The sequence below is a fragment of the Chionomys nivalis genome, chromosome 5, assembly GCF_950005125.1.
Source record: "Chionomys nivalis chromosome 5, mChiNiv1.1, whole genome shotgun sequence".
Classification (NCBI taxonomy): Eukaryota; Metazoa; Chordata; class Mammalia; order Rodentia; family Cricetidae; genus Chionomys; species Chionomys nivalis.
In genome coordinates this window covers 47,445,470-47,463,015 of record NC_080090.1, presented here as the reverse complement: position 1 = coordinate 47,463,015, position 17,546 = coordinate 47,445,470, and the positions used below count along the sequence as shown (strand labels likewise).

At 50.1% G+C, this 17,546-nt stretch overlaps 1 protein-coding gene across 2 annotated transcripts; it reads right to left on the bottom strand.

The window, feature by feature from the left end:
- Positions 1 to 10,891: 10,891 nt before the first annotated feature.
- On the bottom strand, positions 10,892 to 17,167 carry Fezf2 (FEZ family zinc finger 2). Of its 2 annotated transcripts, none has more exons than XM_057770213.1 (8): positions 16,918 to 17,167; positions 15,401 to 15,954; positions 14,991 to 15,184; positions 14,389 to 14,503; positions 13,147 to 14,036; positions 12,716 to 12,850; positions 12,424 to 12,556; positions 10,892 to 11,542 (listed from the first exon to the last, which is right to left on the bottom strand). In XM_057770213.1, the coding sequence occupies exons 5-8, from the start codon at positions 13,981 to 13,983 to the stop codon at positions 11,280 to 11,282; spliced, it is 1,368 nt and encodes a 455-aa protein (XP_057626196.1). In that variant the 5' UTR covers positions 13,984 to 14,036; positions 14,389 to 14,503; positions 14,991 to 15,184; positions 15,401 to 15,954; positions 16,918 to 17,167; the 3' UTR covers positions 10,892 to 11,279. The 2 variants fall into 2 exon arrangements, with proteins under 2 accessions (XP_057626196.1, XP_057626195.1); XM_057770212.1 differs by having other exon boundaries at positions 14,389 to 15,184; positions 15,401 to 15,612; positions 15,839 to 15,954.
- Positions 17,168 to 17,546: the final 379 nt, after the last annotated feature.

Below are 17,546 nucleotides of genomic sequence, written 5' to 3'. Positions count from 1 at the left end.
AAGAGATCTCCCAAATCCTCATCTTAGTGAGGGTTTTTATTACTGAGAAGAGACACCATGACCACGGCACCTCTTAAAAGGAAAACATTTAATTGAGGGAAACGCTTACAGTTTCAAAGGTTATGTCCATTGTCATGGTGGGGAACATGGAGGCAGGCAAGCAGATGTGGTGTTGGGGCTGAGAGTGCTATCTCTTGCAGGCCACAGGAAGTCAACTAAAGTTACACTGAGGGAAGCCTGAGCAAAAGAGACTTCAAAGCCTTTCCCCCACAGTGACACACTTCCTCCAACAAGGAAGCACCTCCTAACAGTGTGTTCCCTTTGGGGGCCAATTCCTTTCAAACCACCACACACACACCCAAAAGTCAAACACACACATGTAAGAAGCACGAGATATGTAGTCTCTACATCTCCAAAGATCTCTAGACATGGTTCCGGTCAACAGAAGAGGTGTGTGTGTAGGGGGGGGCGTGTTGTATGAGCATGTGATGACGTGTGAGTGCAGGGTGATGGGGGAGGGGAGGAGAGGCGTGTGTGTGCCAAAGGTGTGTGTAATAAGCATGTAATGCATACATGAAAGCATAAAGGTATGTGTGCTTGAAAAGAAACACATGTAGAGGCCAAAGCAGAGCTGGGTGTCTTCCTCCATCACTCTTTGCTTTATTACCTTCCAATAAGGTCCCTCACTGTCTGGAAGGCTCAACATTTTGGCTAGGCTGGCAAAGGATGACAGCAAAGCCTGACTTTTTATGTGGGTACCAAGGATTCAAACTCATAGCCTCTTGACTGTTTGCCTACCTGTTGAACCATTTCTCCAACCCAAGACTGTGAGCCTAAGCTTTCTCTGTCCCATTGCAATGGACAGTAGCAAGCAATGAATCACGGCGATTTGGATGACTGCTTCAAATCTTCCATTGCAAGGCACACACACACACACACACACACACACACACACACACCCCAAATGGCTGTTCTGGAAAATTCAGCGGAATGGCATGAGGCTGCATGAGAGGACAAAGGGAAGGTGACAGTAGCAGATTTGGAAGGGCAGCGAGTACGAGCGAGGGGCTGCTCCGTGTCTCCTCGGAATGTGTAACCTTCACTTATTTGCAGCTGATCGCTCTACTCAAGGGCTCAATTCTGAGAAAGCATCGAGCTGACCTAGTCAGAGTCTCGCGTCTATCCCCAGCCCATGAGAAAGGAATAAGGGGGCTTTGGCACCCAGTGACATTGCCCTATGCTCAGTGAGAAGGGAAACCAAGCAAAACCAGCATGCTCACAAGCCAGAAGAAAGGCGGGCGGAGGCTGGACGGGCAAACACAAACAATGGAGCCGTCCTGACAGCCACGAAACTCAGATACTCTATAAGCCAGCACAAAGAGCTTGTGTCACCACTGTTCACCCCACCGTCCCCCTCCCCTGACACCGTGGCTAGGTCTCTGACTTCTGCGACTGCAGGAAGTGTGAGAGAAAGAGCGGTATCCTGGAAAGCTCTCACCCAAAAGTCTGTTAAGAGTCTCAAGTTCCTAAGACAAGCAACCACCTTCTTGTGGGAAATATGGCCTACCCAATATAACTGTTAAATAGTCACATTTAAGTCAAGGATGTGTTGCTTCGGTGATTCCATCTGGAGACTTGGCTGGGAAACGCATGGTTGGAAAACATGGCAGCAATATCTCTTTCTATAACATTTTTCACTTTGATCAATTACCATTCCACTTGATAGGAAAATCGTATGTGGGTCAAAGGCCTGCGCCACCAGCTGCCCAAGGGGTTCGTTGCTTTCTGTTGGAGTCCCTTAGAAAAATCCTTCTCTGGGTTCCAAGAAAATTTAAGTTGGACCAATCAATGGGCAAGTTGGGCTGGGGGGAGGGGGGAGAGTTGCTTCCAAAATTGAATGTAAGTGGGTCAATTTGAGGGGACAACTGGAAGTTGGTCTGATGCGTCTTAGCTCTTGCGTGCACTCGGGACTTTAACTGCGCGAGAATAGAAGGTGCCACCTATTTCAAATAGCCTTCCCCAGGGCACATCCCATCTAGCCACCACATTTTCTCCCCCGCCCCACACCACATTCTGAAATCATTTCACGTTTCCTGGTTTATCAGCCATCTCCCGCCATTAGGACGATAATCCCCAAGATCGAAATCAGTCTTGTTCACCATGCCTGGTACACAACAGCCTTTAAATAGGCCTTTGCTTTCTGACTGAATTCCTACAGGGTAGCTGCTTATAAGACTGGCCTGGGTAGCCATCCAACTCTTAGGAAGGAAGGAAAAGCGGGTATGGTGGCACACTCACAATCCTAACATGCAGGCAGGCCTACATAGCGAGTTCTGGGTCAGTTGGGGCTGCATAGCAGGATCCTGGGTCAATAGTAACAGCAGAAATGTTCATCTCAGTGCTGTCTGCTCCCATAAGCAGTAGCATAGAGTGGTCAGCCCAGTGAATGAAGATCCGCCTTTGTTCTTATAGCCCTTTATTTGTTAGAGAACACTGAAGTCCTACTTGCTTTAATGACCATGTTTCCCCATCTCTGAGTCATAATAATAGCAGCCATAATGTGTAGGGAGAGTAAGAGCTACCATTTATTTGCCAGCCGCATGCAGGGCACTTTCCACATTTTGTGACATTCCAATCATATGGCCATCTGAATAGTAAATGGTGTAAAGACAAAGCAACCAGGTCTTTGGAATGTTCAGAAAAGTCACCCACAGCTGGTATCACAAGGAGCTGATGAGTGTTGAAATCAACCGATCTGTAGAAGCCCACAGCTCAGGGCATTGAACCTTAGCGACACCCCTGTCCCTGGAAACAGGTAGGCTGTGTAGCCAGGCCACAGTTAGTAGGGTACATCCCTTGGCCTCATCTCTAGCTCCAGAAGATCACACCTTAAGACATTCAAGGAATCCTTTTTGTTTTTGGTTTTTCAAGACAGGGTTTTTCTGTAGCTTTGGAGCCTGTCCTGGAACTAGCTCTTGTAGACCAGGCTGGCCTCGAACTCACAGAGATTTGCCTGCCTCTGCCTCCCAAGTGCTTGTGCCACCACTGCCCAGTCTCATGGAATCTTAAAATACAAAACCAGTCACTCCCTCGGAAGACTCCAATCGCCTCAGTGTCTGCGTCTGCAAGGGAGGGGTCGACGTCTGAGAGGTCCTCAGACTTTCTGCTTTGGTGGGTGTTGCCCATACTTACTTTGCACAATAGAAAGCTAAATCTTAGGATAAACAAGCCTCTAACTCAGTCCCAGGCAGTCAGAAAATTGGGCTTCACTGTCCGATCAATTGATATCAAGCTCCGTATACACAGGAGCACTTAGATACAAAGAACGTGGGGCCTTCTTGGCTCAGGGCTTTCCCTCTGTCTGCCTGAGGTTTCCTGTTTATTTATTTTGTTTTGTTTGTTTTATCTCCATTCCTCCGGAGCTAACACCTGTTTCTCTTTAACATCTCAGGAACCTCTCTTCTCCACCCCCCCATTCCCCCCCCCCCCCGCATCCCGGAAAGACATATTGGTCTTCCCTATTTTTTCAGGGCTCTTAGGGCTTAGAGACACTATTTAAAGTAAATACTTGAGAAGTCTACAGTAAGCCCATTCAGTCACAGGAGGGTCAGATCGGATACAGCAAAAGATTCTGATTACCTGGCTCTCCTCTCCTACTGCTCTCAATTCAGGAAGATCTTCCCTAACAATGTAGCGAACAGGCCCACACCAGCACTGCAGACCACGTTCAACTGAAGGAAAAAGTCTCTGCCTTGGCAGAAGTCCTGGATGGGACTTTCACTGGCCCCCTCTGAGCCCCAACTCAGGCCTGAGCCAGACCTGTGGGCTGCGGTGCTCTGATTGGCCAAGCCTGGGTCACATGCCAAGCGTGGATGGATGGAATAGCTCCCACCTTAACCATATGGACTGAGAGTGGGGGAGGGGTGACTTCTCCAAAGGAAATGTTGGATGTTGTTACCAGACGGGAGGATGATGCTCAGCAGGCAAAAATAACAGATGCCCACTACACATACCAACCCAGACTGGATTCAATGCCCAATTTTGTCTTCATAACCACGTATTGGGTGGAGATTTTTGTTGCGTATGTTTTTCTCCTCTACTAAACGCTAAACTCCTCCAGGGCAGAGACCAAACCCTCTTTTTTATAAATCTAGAACCCAGCACCAACTTGAAGCCCGAGAAGCGGTCAAGCCTTATTTACTGAACGGATGGTCCAATGCATTCATTTAACAGGAGCTGTTTTTGGGATCTCATCTGAGAAAGGGCACAGACACTAAGTCACTGTTTTTCAAAGTGGAGTCTGGGAAGCCTCCTGCACCAGCACAGAATCACCTGAGCCATGGGCAACATTGACTTCAAGGCAGATTCCTGGGCCACCAGCAGCAAGGGCTTACTGGGCATCTCAGTAAAAAAGGTGGCAAGTTTAGAAAAACAAAAAAACAAAAACAAAACTTTGGGATTCTTATGTACATTTGTGTTAGAACCATGGCACCATATGGGAGTAAACCTCATCTCTATTGTGCTCTGGTTATGTGAACTAAAGTGGGGGAGACAGGGTTGCATACATGTTCAGCTCCTCCCTTGCAGCCCTTCAATACGGAGTTAAGAGTATGGGGATACCCTTGAGTGGTAGGGCATGCACTTAGCATGCCCAAGGCCTTGCATTTGATCTTCAGAAATAAAGTAGTTGATAAATAAACAACAGACCACAAAAGCTACTATGTCTAGTGAGGCATCGGCACAATTCCCCAGGTGGTTTCCTTATAAAATGTTAGGGTATTACCATTCGAGTCTTTTCTAGTAGTAGGCTCTAGGATGCCTGGTGTGCACTTGTCAGATGCTGTTCTGGAGATCCCATTGTGTGTTTACTCCGTTCATCTTACCATAGGCTTGGGAGGCAGGTATCCTTAACATGTCTATTTGAAGTTCTGCGCCATACGTATTTGTTTCGCGTGTGCACACATGCTCGTATGTACTGGGGTGTGTAGGAAAAGGTCAGAAGACAGCTGGGAGGATTCAGTTCTCTCTTCCCACAGTGCAGGTTCCAGGGATCAAGCTCAGGCTATTGGGGTTGACAGCCCTCAATGTGCCCATTTTATAGATCCAGAAACAGATAAGAGTCAAACTCAGGTTGTGCAGCCAGGGCAGGTTTTGAACTCAGTTACTTTGATGTCAGTTCCAAGGCTCCTAATTTCTCCTTAGAAACAATAGTCTGTCTCCTTCTAAGAAGTTTCCTAACCATCAGGAGCCGCAGTAAAGAAAACTCTTTGAATACAAAAACCTCCAAATAAGACCTCTGATTAAAAAGGTTTAGAGATGGGAAGGATGCAAGGGCCATTGGTCAGATCTGTATCTCAGAGAAAAAGAACACTGTTTACCAGAAAGTTGGTCTGGCTGCAGCAGTGAGCCCCCTGCCTTCTGCTGCTCCTAGCATAGCTCTCTGGGTTCTGTAACACCTCTGGGCTTTGAGAACCAGGAGTCCTCTTTAATCTTAGATGACTGTTTTTATTTTGAATTGCTGTATTTCTTTTTCCTTCCTTACTTCTAGACACCAATGCGTTTCTCTCTGTGAAGCATGAGCAAAGCCCGAGGTGCAAGCCAAGCCCTCAGAAATGTGATCGCTGTTACCAAGGATCTGTAGCAAAGTAACAAACCCAGATTCAAGATCAAAACGCTGTACTCTAGTATCTGGGGTGGCACCTATTTTAATCAGAAGTGGTAAGCACGGGGAGGGGGGCTTTGCTCTGGGGTACATGGTTGCTGGGCCATGCCGAGAATCCCTTCTCACCTGTGATTTTATTCTGGCTCTGAGGGATACTGTGTTAAAGAACCTTCAAACATTCCTGTTCCAAGGAGTGCCTGGAGGTTTATGTTAGTGGACACTTATCCTGCCTCATACAGACGTAGACCCTTGACCCTACTTTGTTCATCTAAGGATACATTAAAATAAGACAGTTTCTTAAGCCTGATGAAGATGAGGTGAGTTTTAAACACTCCACAACCCACTCTACAAAAGTCAAGCGTGAGGAAAGTCTTCCTGTTCTTGTTGCCTCTTCCCCATGCAGAACTGGGAAGCCTGTCAGTAGGACTGAGACTTCTGAATGGCTGGGAGGAGAAAGGCTAGTGGACCACCTTGAGGAGGAGAAAGGTAAAGGACGGATGGGACCCCCAGAGGCCAAGTGGGACCATCAAGAGGGAGGTAAATGTCAGGAGCTAATTATCAAATTAAAGGAACCTTGGGAGGTACCCCTCCTACGTGGGCCTGCTACATTCTGGCTCCGGGATGGAACAGTCAGCGGGTGGGGGATGGGCAGCGAGCGGTTCAGCGCAGCACCTGCAAAGGTGGGGTGGGGAGGCTATCCTCCAAGGAGAGTCTCCTTTTTCCCTAATTTCTTAACTCTTGGCCTGTTGAGTTCCTCAGACAGTCTGTCCACTGTCCAGCAAGGGGCCTGGCCATGGCTCCCTTTTCTTGAGCTCCGTACTTTCATCCAGTTTTGAGCAGCCCCGTTTCAGATTGGCCTTTTTATGTTTGATATAAAGAATAGTTGTTGGCCAATTTCATCTTTTCATCGCTGTTCTCTAGGCCGGAATCCAAGCGGCTTGTCAGATGCTCATTAACTCCCCCTTTGGCTCTTTCTCGTGTGTCTCCTAAGCTCATTGTGCCAAGAACTAACGCTTTCTTTTACACGATTCTCTTTCTCTGCTCCATCAGGGAGACAAATTACTTTCCAAAAGGGATCGCCAGGGACGGTTTAATGAGAATTTCTTTGGGGCTAGGCATGGAACGCAATGTAGTTAGCATTCGGTGGACTTAATTGGACTTTTCTTTTCTGCCTCTTTTAAAAAAAAATCTGAAGCTATCCTGTTAATCTCTCATTTGTAATCAATTGTGTTGACTAAACAAAAGTCTAGGTCGTCTTTTCTTCCTGTCCCAGACAATCCTTTGTTGCCTCTAAATGCCTCGTTCTCGAGTGATCCTGGTTCTGTAGATGGGCCCGATTGTTGACAGTTCATTATTGCGCTTTTGTCCACTTAATCTTTCTTGCTGTGTTTTGCATGTGCATGCCTTAATGAGCTCCGTTGGCAATTAACATGTTTCTGGGAGCAAACTGGTTGCTCAGACGTTTGAGAGGGAAGTGCAGGGAAAAGGGCAACGCAGCTGCCTTGAGGTTGTTTATTTCCCAGCATTTTCTCAAGACTCCTGTACCCTCTTTGGCAGCACCCTCCTTTCTCCCCTCCCCTCCCCTCCCCCAGCCCGTTTACCACCAGCACACCTGAAGTCTTACCGCTCTGGGGTCTGGCTCAGAAAGCCCTCTACCTTCCTGTGAGCCAAACAGCAAATTGGGGGCCCCGTGTAAACCCACTTCTGCAGCCAAGGCAAGAGCATGCAGAGTGCCCCCCAAAATGTATCTGGATGCTGGCACTTCTCTGTGTGGCTCTTTGTGGAGAGGAACCTCTAACCCGCCTAAGGCAATAGGACTGTACAATCTGTTATGCACAAGGCTGTGGCTTTGGAAGAAGGCTTTTTTTTTTTTTTTTTGAGTCTTGCTGGCAAGATTGCTGAAGTGTGAGCAGTCATGGACAGAACAAACATCTTGTAGGGAAAAGATAATTGGAGTCTTTTTTGTGTCTATGACAGGATTCCCTTCCCCCGCAATTTGATTTTTTTTTAAAGAAAATATTTTTTCTGGGTGGCCTCTTCAATTTAATCAAGGTTAAAATATTAATATGCAGTGGATAACTACCTTGTTTAAATCATTTATTAATATTGAAAACTCCAAATCATGCAAATAATTTAATATAAGGAGGAAAAAAATGAGAGCAAACAGAGCCCGTCGCCCACCAATTCCAATGCGTAAAGCTAAGAAGGAGGCAGGCTAAGATGGTCACAGAGGGAGCCTGGTGCTGGCTGTGGAAGGTGTTTAGTAACTTGGGCAGTAGATTCTTCTCTTCTGAGGTGAAGAACCTCTTTTGGATTCCACACCCAAACAAACCTCTTCCACCAGGGAACTATGTCCAACTCGAGGAAGGCAGAACTCAGGCGAGGTTCAGAAAAACTGTTTACCTACAATTATGTCAGATGTGAAACACCGCCTTGTCAGGTGAACACTGCTGACAGAAGCTGGAACAAGCAAGAGAGACAACCTCAAGGGGCTCGGGATGTGGGGGGGAAACAGGGCAGGTTCACCTGTTATCCAAGGGCCATGCAGGAGGGAAATGCCTTCTCTACCTGACTTGGAGGTTCATTCCTTCTGAATTTGCTAGGGAGAAAAACCAATAGCACTTCAATGTGGCCAAAACCTGAGAACACATTTCTCCAGTTTGCAAGATAGGAGATCCTTTTTTGAAAAGTTATGCCAGCAGAAGACTTGTTCAAGGTTCTGTCACTTGACGGTTGAAAAGCTAGCCTTCTGGATGGCATGCTCTCTCTTCCGTTTACCAGTTTTTCTTAAAAGGAGAACACTTGACCAGGTTCCCACCTGCAAGCCAACTCCCCTTCACCTGTCACATCCCACCCAGCATCTACCTCTGTATAAATATCTTCCCAAGGTATTTAAGAAGATATGTTTGACATGATAGGCTCTCCAAGCAGCAGAAAAGGGGCCTCTCAGGGGAGAACAGGAGGGGGAGGAGAGGAGAGAGAGAGAGGAAGAAAGGGGGAAAGGAAGAAGAGGAGAGGAGGGGGGAAAGAAGGAGGGGGAGGGGGAAGAAAAGGAGGAGGGGGATGAGGAGGAAAAAGAGGCAGAAGAGGAGGTGAGGGATGAGGAGGGAAAGGGGGAGGAGAAAAGACTTTTGATGGGAATGACGGTTACAGAGCCCTGAGATGCCCGAACTAAGTGGCGTGAAAGAGTGTCAAGCAAAGTTAATAAAAGCACTTTGAGAATTATTGGAGGAGCTGACTTCTCAAATTCAAGCGGTCTCCAGGAGCCGAAGTTCATATTCTCTGTGGCCAAGTCCTCCTCACCCCATCGGGGGTTTCCTGGGATTTATAGAATGCATAGAGAGTTCAAAGTTAAATCTGCCTGCTCCTGTGGGTCCCGATCTCTCCTCCAGGAACTGCAGCCAGAACAAGATAGCATTTAAATTCCCTCTGGCTTCCTCGTCCCCCTCCCCTGGCTGCGTCTTCCCAGACTTGAGGGAGGAGGAAGGGGAGGAATACAAAAAAACGAGGACGCTCTCCTTTCAGGAAATGGAATTCTAATGTACGCGTTCCTATTTCTGAATCGGAGGTACTAAAAATACCCCTGCGACAGCCTGAGGAAGCTGTCGCTGTCCTCTGTGCAAACAAAATCGACAATTCTCCTCAGCGCAATGGGTCTTCGGGTTGGGACAGAAGGGTTGGCTGTGACCAGCATAGATCTTCCACCCCGGCCAGGAGCTTCTCCAGGCCACAATCCCGAGACTGCTTTCCATCAATGAAAACTGAAGGAAGCGATGGTCTCTTAGAAGCCCGGACTTTGGATCCCTGCCCTACCTCGCCCCGGAACCCTGGGCATGTCATTTAGATGGTCTCTGCCTCTATTTCTTACTCTGTAGAGTGGGAATAATCACACACACACACACACACACACACACACACACACACACACACACCCCAGTTTGCAGATTGTTGTTAAAGCTGCATGAAGGTGTTGAATGCCTAGCTGAAAAAGAAAGCCCTGGAAATAAGAGGATCTCTCTCTTTCTCTCTCTCTCTCTCTCTCTCTCTCTCTCTCTCTCTCTCTCTCTCTCTCTCTCTCTCTCTCTCTCTCCTGGTGGAAGTCACTGGCATGCTCAGTAATGTGTGCCTACTGTATACAACGCGTTGGGCTATCCTTGACTCGTTACTGTCAGAGTTACCTGGGATTGCCCTTTGCAGTAACCATCCTTCCTTCCAAACAGCCGCCACCGCGGTGGAAATCCGGGTGGGGTCAGCACTCAGCAGTCCTCGCCCCCTCAACTCGGAGGCTGCCTGGAAGAGCACTCCCGGCCCCGCGCCGCGTTTCCTTTGGTGTAGAACAACGTTCCAAAAGACGTGGGCTGAATCACCGCACCGATATTAAAAGTGTGGAGGGGAGTGAGGATGGAGGGAGGAGGCCAGGCGCGACGCGCCAGTAATCCGAGCTCTTGATTATCTAGATTCGGATCAAACGGGGCGGCGGCCGGCCCCCTCCTGGGAATGATTAGATGATTAATGTAATGCTGTTTGAAGGGTCTCTGTTTTCTCTCTTAATTTGGGTCATTACTTAGAAAGCAAGCGTGAGATCATTTCATCAGTGTGCATGGCGGCCGAGATAGCTATTGAGGAAGTGGGCTAACTGCGTGGTAATCAGGACCCGGGAGGACACGGCGGCCGGCTCCGGGAGCTGGGCGCGCCCTCCCGCGGCAGGGGGCCGCGTGCACAGCGCGTAGCTAGCCGGGGACTGCGGAGTTCTAGCAAGGGATACCGCTAGCTCGCCCAAGACTGGACAGCCTCTAGCAACAGAGAGGAGGCTTGGATAGTGGTTGCGCTCCTCAAGCCCTGGCCTTTTTCCTGCTTTGCATGCTACTGAGTTCCGGGATACCCAACTACCATTCCCCGGCATCCAGACACATTTAACCCTTAAATATTCTTTTTCTCACCCAAATAAGAATACCAAGTATCTGCTCGGGTACCAAATGAAACCTTGGGCTCTCGATGGAGCCGAATAGAAGTTTTTCGGCCCATGCTCTTGGGTGCTTTAATATAACAGCATACCAGGAGTACGGGTTTAGCCTCAACTTGGCCCCGGTGTCTCAAGGAAGTCACATTTGGGAAAGGAAAAGCTATAAATGGCTACTTCCACCTCCTTCTTTTGATTTGTTGAGCTGACTTCGTGGCGAGAGGGTGGGGAAAAGAAAACGCGAACTAATTGTTTTGTTTATTGAGTCATATATGTGTAATAATCCGTGTTCGCTTGTACAGGAAAGATTACAAGGTTGTGTGAAGATGGCCGAGGGCATCACGCTCTTCTAGGCGCTCGCGGTGACAGGCCGGGATTAAAACCCGGCTGCCTGAGGAGAAGCCAAGGCCTGGAATTAAATAGGTTTCAGCGCACTGGATTTAAATACGTTTCCTGAATGTACAAAGGTGGGAACCACGCGTTTGTTGCTGATCATCGAGGACACGTTTAACTTTTCCCCCAAATATGCTGGTTTCGATAAATAGATTTTAGCCTCTCTGCTATAGTTTTTTTTTCCTTTTAATTTTAGAAATAAGTTTATACGTGTGATTTGCTTGGGTTGGTACAGGGCAGGAAGGAAGGGCAAGGCAGTAGCTCTCAGCTCTGAACTGTCCTGGTCAGGTCCTTTGCAGAGGGGCCAGTGGCGGGACCCACGCTGTCATGGAGTTTGCGCACGTGTTTCTTTAAGTCAAAGTTTCTGCAAAAGCCTTTGCCGCAAGTGGCGCATGTGAAAGGCTTCTTGTCGTTGTGGGTGTGCATGTGGAAGGTCAGGTTGTAGACCTGGTGGAAGGCCTTGTTGCAGATGGTGCATTTGTACTGCTTCTCGCCGCTGTGGGTGAGCTTGTGGTTCTTGTAGTTCCCTACAGGAGAGCGAAAACCAAAACAAAAAAGGAGGGGTTTGTCGTGGAAGGAGTCGTTCCCGCCTGGGTACAGCTCCCACCCCTTGCTCCCTGCAGTGGCTCTGAAGGCGCTGCTTGACTAGGCGGGCGCGACCTCTCCAAACTAAGAAGTTGTCAAACTTTGTCTGCATCAAGGCCGAGGCGCCCCTGAAAGGATGGTGGGCTCTCACCCAGCCGCCCCAGCCCCTACCCTGCTCAACACAGAAGCCCACGAGGCGTCCCTCCTGCCGAGCTCTGCAGCCTGGGAAACTTTTGTGCAGCCTAAAGAGGCAGCAGCGGGTTCTTCCAGCTGATACCTCGCTCCAAGAAATCCGCACTAACCTAGAATCTGTAACGAAGTTCCTAGTCCCCTCCACCCCTAAATCCCACTTACTATCCGAAGTCCTAAAAGTATCTTGGGAATTGGGTAGATTCCCGGTTCTGGGAGCACTGGTGACTTGACCCACCCTTTTTTAAGTTGTTCGCAGGAGGAAGATGCTGTTTAGTTTTTTTTTTTTTGAAAGGAAAGTTCTGCTTACAAAGGGAACCTCATACTGAAAAGCAATACTCTCTGCATTTTCTACTTGTTTCCTTTTGCCTCGTTCCTTAATTTCCAGCTTCAAAATTCAGCCCCCTTCCCCCATGAGTTAAGTCTTAATCCATTGAAGTCTCCTAACCCAGCCCAGAGAGCGTCTACCTATATCCGGCACAACCCGATTCCAAAGAATTGCGGCGTCCCAGCCTGGGGCTTTTGTGCTGCCTCTACCCACCCACTTCTCTCTCGGCCCCCCTCCCCATCCCCGCCCCTACGACCCTCTCAGCCCTCGAGATGAGAAGAAGGAGTGTCTAGCTAAGTACCTTACCTTTTTGGTGAAAGCCTTTGCCGCAAAATTCGCAGACGAAGGGTTTGTAGCCCGCGTGGATGCGGATGTGCGTGTTGAGCGTGGAGCTGCGATTGAAGGCTTTGCCGCATTGGTTACACTTATGTGGTTTTTCCTGCGGAGAGGGGCGTGCTTACAGTAAGGCCGAGACGTTGGCAATACCTCGAAGGGACACAGCAGCCCCCCCACCAAGGGTAAGGAGAATCCAACATCCAGAGCTCAAACTAGGGCGGAGGGTGCACTACGAGCCGGGCCTGACCTTGGGGCCACGTACCTGGGTGTGGATAATTTTGTGCCTGCAGAGAGTGCTGGCCTGGCGGAAGCCTTTGCCACAGACTTTACACACAAACGGTCTGGCTCCGGTGTGGACAGGCATGTGGCGGGTGAGGTTATAGTGAGCATTAAACACCTACGGAAGGACGAAAGCGGAACTTGTGTTGAGTCTACCAAGGGCCTAGGATTAGCTCTGGAGGCCACAATTAACCTCCCCCAACCAACCTCCCCATCCGAAGCGCGAGTCCTTTTGTCAACTGTGTGATGACCGACAACAACCCCATTTTTCAGGATAGGAAACTGAGGCTCAACTAGGTATCCAATGGAGTACGCAGCTATTGGGGAACTCCTGAGCTTGAGAAAGGGATGTACAAGGCCGCCCCGGAAAGCAGGTGGCTGCTAGCTCCCTCCCGCAAGAACCTTAGGCCTCACCTTGCCGCATACTTCACAGGTGAAGTTTTTGGGTTTGCTGTCAGCCGAGCCCCCCGGTAGTTTGCTGTGGCTCTTGACTCCTCCTCGATCAGCGGTCAAGGCCGAGTTCTCCTTCAGCACCTGCTCCAGCGGCGCAGGCAAGCGTTCCTTAAGGGGATAGGGAGCTGGATGGGGGAACTTGTCCGCAGTCAGGCTGGCCAGTTTGGCGTTCTCCAGCAGAAAAAGCTTGGGATGAGCAGCCAGGGAAGTGGGGGTCTGTGCGTTGAGGAGACCGGATGGGAAAAGGTGGCTGCTGAGGAGCTCTGAGGGTGGGTAAGCAGTGGAGTCCAGGTAGTTGAAGTAGTAGAGCGAGCCACTGGCCGGTAACCCCACAGCCTGGTTGATGACCTGCGGCTTGATGACCCTGCCGGCCGGCAGCGCAGACGGCGCAAGGCCCAGTTCGGCCTTGCAGCACACGCCACAGTTGGTTTTGCACAAGCCGCTGGCGCCGCACACTGGGGCCCCCCCGCTGCTGCCTCCTCCTCCACCGCCGCCCGCCCGGAGGCTGCTTTTCCAGAACTCCGAGTAACTGAGCAGCGTCTTGGACGGCACCTCATAGCCTAGAGGCTGGAGGGGTATCATACACGGCAGCGGCGAGCAGAGGTTGAGCAGTTTCTTGCTCTGGCTACTGTCTGCCTCTAGTGCAGCAGGCCGGGGCTCAAAAGGCGCTCGGGGCTCGGACGTCTTAGCCATGATGCGCTCGATGGAGAAGGCTAGTGTTTTAGAAGTGGCTGGTGACGCTCCAGCGCGCGGGCAGGCCGGGGGCACCATGGTCTCCAGGGAAGCTGAGCTGGCCATGGCGTGCGAGGCTGAGCCAGGCTGGGCCAGGGCACAGCCTCTCTCCTCTAAGTCTGCATTCCGGAAAAGGCAGGGGGGGGAAACCGCAATTTAATAAGCACCTAGTCGGCCCGGGTCACCCATTTGCATTCAAATGAACAGAGGCAGAACAAAGTGCACCCAAGGGTACCAAATTACCGCCCATTAACCCGGCGCGCAAAGGAGCCCACCAGTCCTTGCCCTGGGACTATGAAAGAGGGAAGAAGGGGGAGGCTGTACAAAGGAAAGAAGAGGGGGTAGAAGAAAGGAGTCTCAAAATAACACTCCCCAACCCTTCCCTGGACCCAGGCCTCTGCCACGCGTGCTGGGAACTGGGCACTGAAAGGGCAAAGTTAAAGAGGACCGGGAGAGCCACCTCGCTTTTACCTCTTTCCCCCACCTCCAAGGAGATGCGTTCCGAGCCATGCAGCGTGTCTCTTCTGTCACATTTTGATGGCAAACATCTTCCCCTCCGCGTGAGATCACTGTCTTTTACATTCAGCTGACATCACATGAAGTCACTTGAAGTGGAATGACATGGGCGGCGGCGCGACTCCCGTTGAGGACCCTGCGTTCCCCCGCGCCTGCCGGCCGCCGCCACCGCCCCTCAAACTTTAAAGGAGGCAACTGGCGCCCGCGCTCCCTTCGGGAAAGTGCGAGCGGTTTGCGAATCGGGAAGGAGGGAAGAGAGGGAGGGGGGAGGGGGAAGAATCGTGATGGTTTTGCCGGTGGAAGGAGGTGGGGGGAGCCCAAACCCAAACCTAGGCAGAGTTCCTTGCGTGATTCACAACTTTGGGGGGGCCTACAGGTTTAGGGTACGCGGGGAAGGCGGGGTGTCCCGGACGCACTACCTCAAAGGGCCCCTGAGTGTCCGTCTAATCACCGAAGTATCCCTTAGCCCTGCGCAGCCGATCTGGGCACCGTGCTAATAAACTGCCATTTACCTACGGAGCCGGCGCCAGCCCCGAACACGCGCAAATGATAATTACCTCATTAGGATGTGGCGCATGGACGCGGGCGTCGCGTTTAGAGGGGGGAACTTGTTAATGGGGAAATATTAATTTATGCAAAAGCAACGAGCTTGCCTTGGCTGGCGTCGGAGGTCGAGAGGGAGCTCCCTGCAGCCTAAGGACGACCTCGAAGAGTTCGGAAGGGCAAGGCTGCGCGCCGGGATCCCGGGGACCTGGGGAAGGGTGGGTGCGCCTGAAGCCCTCTGGCCCGTCGCTTGCCTAGGGCTGGGGGAGTCTTGCCTCGAGACCCCTAGGGCTGTTTGAGAAGCTAATCGATCCGAATTGCTGATTTGTGATCGGGTTTGCAAGGCAAAGTCGGGTTCTGAGCCTGGTTTAGGGCTGCGTGCGGGGAGGATTCGGAGGGCAGCTCTCCCGCTGTTGGTACTTACTGTTTGTATAATTGAGAAGGTCCAATCTCCACCTGTTTAAGGAGCAGATTGAAACAGCAGAACCTCCCCTGGATCCTATTAAAACGTTTTTCCTCCTAAGGCCATTCAGTCGAACCAATTTTCCGAAGTGATTCATAGAGCTGAATTCTGCCAAGGCAGCTCTTTCACTTTTAGCCACTAAAGCACCGCGTGGAACCGGGTTTTGTGTTTTTCTAAAATAAAGAGAAGGATTATCAGAGGAGAGAGGGAGGGGGCCTGAAGCGGGGCGGGCAAAGACTTAGTGTGGCCAGAGGTACAAGCAGAGGGAAGAAAAGGCCCTTTTCTAGACAGGCCCCAAGTAAGTTCGTAGGAATTCAGCGTTTTGTGCCTGGCGCACAAAAGCGGAGCGCTCCGCGCTGGGTTTGGAGGGGATGAATTCATGTTTGCAGACCATTCCACCTGCGTATCACAACAAACTGCTCAGAGACGCTTCAGCACTTTCAACAGGCCGGGTGCTCTTGGCGACAACAAAAGTGGTCCAGGCTGAGGGTTCTTATGGCGTGGGGGGGGGGTAGCTAGAGAAGGAGAGAATTAGGTTTAGTGAAGGAAAGGGTGGGGGGGAGTGCATAGGGTTTTTGAAAACTTTTGGCTGTTTTTGTTCGTGGGACAATTATATCTTGCCAGCCGGCTTTTGCAAGACCAAGAGCTTTGTAGCCGCCACGGCAGTTTAAGAGGATTACGGTGGGTATAATATGAGCAAACAGGGTTGAGGGTTTGATAGTCAATACCATCTCCAGAGATACACCATGAGCAGAACCAAGGCAAGTGCCCGTGAAGGCAAACACTCTCCTCTGTTCGGTCAGACTTGGCCCGAGAGGACCCAGATGATCCCAGGCCCCTCAGCACTACCACCCGCCCCAGGAAAACTGCCCTAGGAGGCAAACGATTAGACTGTAGACAAACAACAGACCTTCCCCTTGCGAACTTCCCTTTCTTTCCACCCACCCACCTATCCAGTTGCGGCTGCTCTGCTGGCCATTTTAGACTAGGTGCGGATGTGGCCGGTAGAGAAAGGAAAAAAAGAGGAAAGTGTAGTAAGGAAACAAGGGGAGGGGGACAAATTCAGGTCTCTAAGAGATGTGACCAAGGGAGTGGGCTATGGTCGACTAATAATTTCAACCCATCCAACTCTGAAACTGCCCCTAAGTTTAGCAATTGAGTCTGTTCTCTTAATGTCACCCACCCCAAACACACACACACACACACACACACACACACACACACACACACACACAGAGAGAGAGAGAGAGAGAGAGAGAGAGAGAGAGAGAGAGAGAGAAAGAGAAAGAGAAATCTGAAACTTCCAGATATCCAAGCTAGAGAGTCTTGCCCAACTGCAGAATATTTTCATAGAACCCATTTAATTTAAGACATTTCCCAGAGACTTCACCCCACACTCAAGGTCACCCGTCTTTATGTAAACGGCAAGGTTAAAGATGGCCCTTCTTTCCCCGCCAGACCTGAAGAGAACCACTCACCCCAGCCCCGAAGCTCGCTTGGTGCTGTACCTGCAGCCTCTCAAACCTGAATTTCTACCCCGAGAGTTTCCTGGGAATCCAACTGGCCACCAGCCTTGCACCCCGACCCTCTCCCCAAACTGGGTAAGCGTTGGTCTCTGCAGCAGCTGAAAGATGGGCTGGTGTGAACACTCCATCAGGCTGAAAGGCTTCCAAGGGCTTCCCGAGAACCTGCCCTGCCATCTTTTCTGCTTTTTGTGGCCGCACAAGCCATTTCTCTCTCTCTCTCCCCGGCGTCACAAAGCAGTGCTACCTCCACAGAAGGAAAACATTTGGGTAAAAGCAAGTTGCCCTTAATGTGCCTTTCTTTCCAAATGTTGGGTGAATACCCTGGCTTTCATGAAAGTATTTAATTAGCTTCCACAAACTTCTTCCCTTGCCTGCAGATTATATTGAAGTGGAGGTTTGGAAACTATTTTACACCTTGCCACTCACATGTTAATTAATCTGTATCTAACCCTAATTGCAGTTTATTCAAGCACTGCTCAACAGCTCACCCACACAATAAACATTGATCCTACTTTTATACATATTACTTCACGTTAACACATTGAGTAATTAACTCCAGTACCAACTAATAGTGCAAACAA

Excerpts from the sequence above, each read along its gene's own strand:
- Fezf2 (XM_057770213.1), bottom strand. The coding sequence starts at position 13,983 with ATGGCCAGCTCAGCTTCCCTGGAGACCATGGTGCCCCCGGCCTGCCCG. Across the intron at positions 12,557-12,715 it reads ACAAAATTATCCACACCCAG|GAAAAACCACATAAGTGTAA; the intron begins GTACGTGGCCCC and ends CCCTCTCCGCAG. Across the intron at positions 11,543-12,423 it reads CAAAGGCTTTCACCAAAAAG|GGAACTACAAGAACCACAAG; the intron begins GTAAGGTACTTA and ends GCTCTCCTGTAG.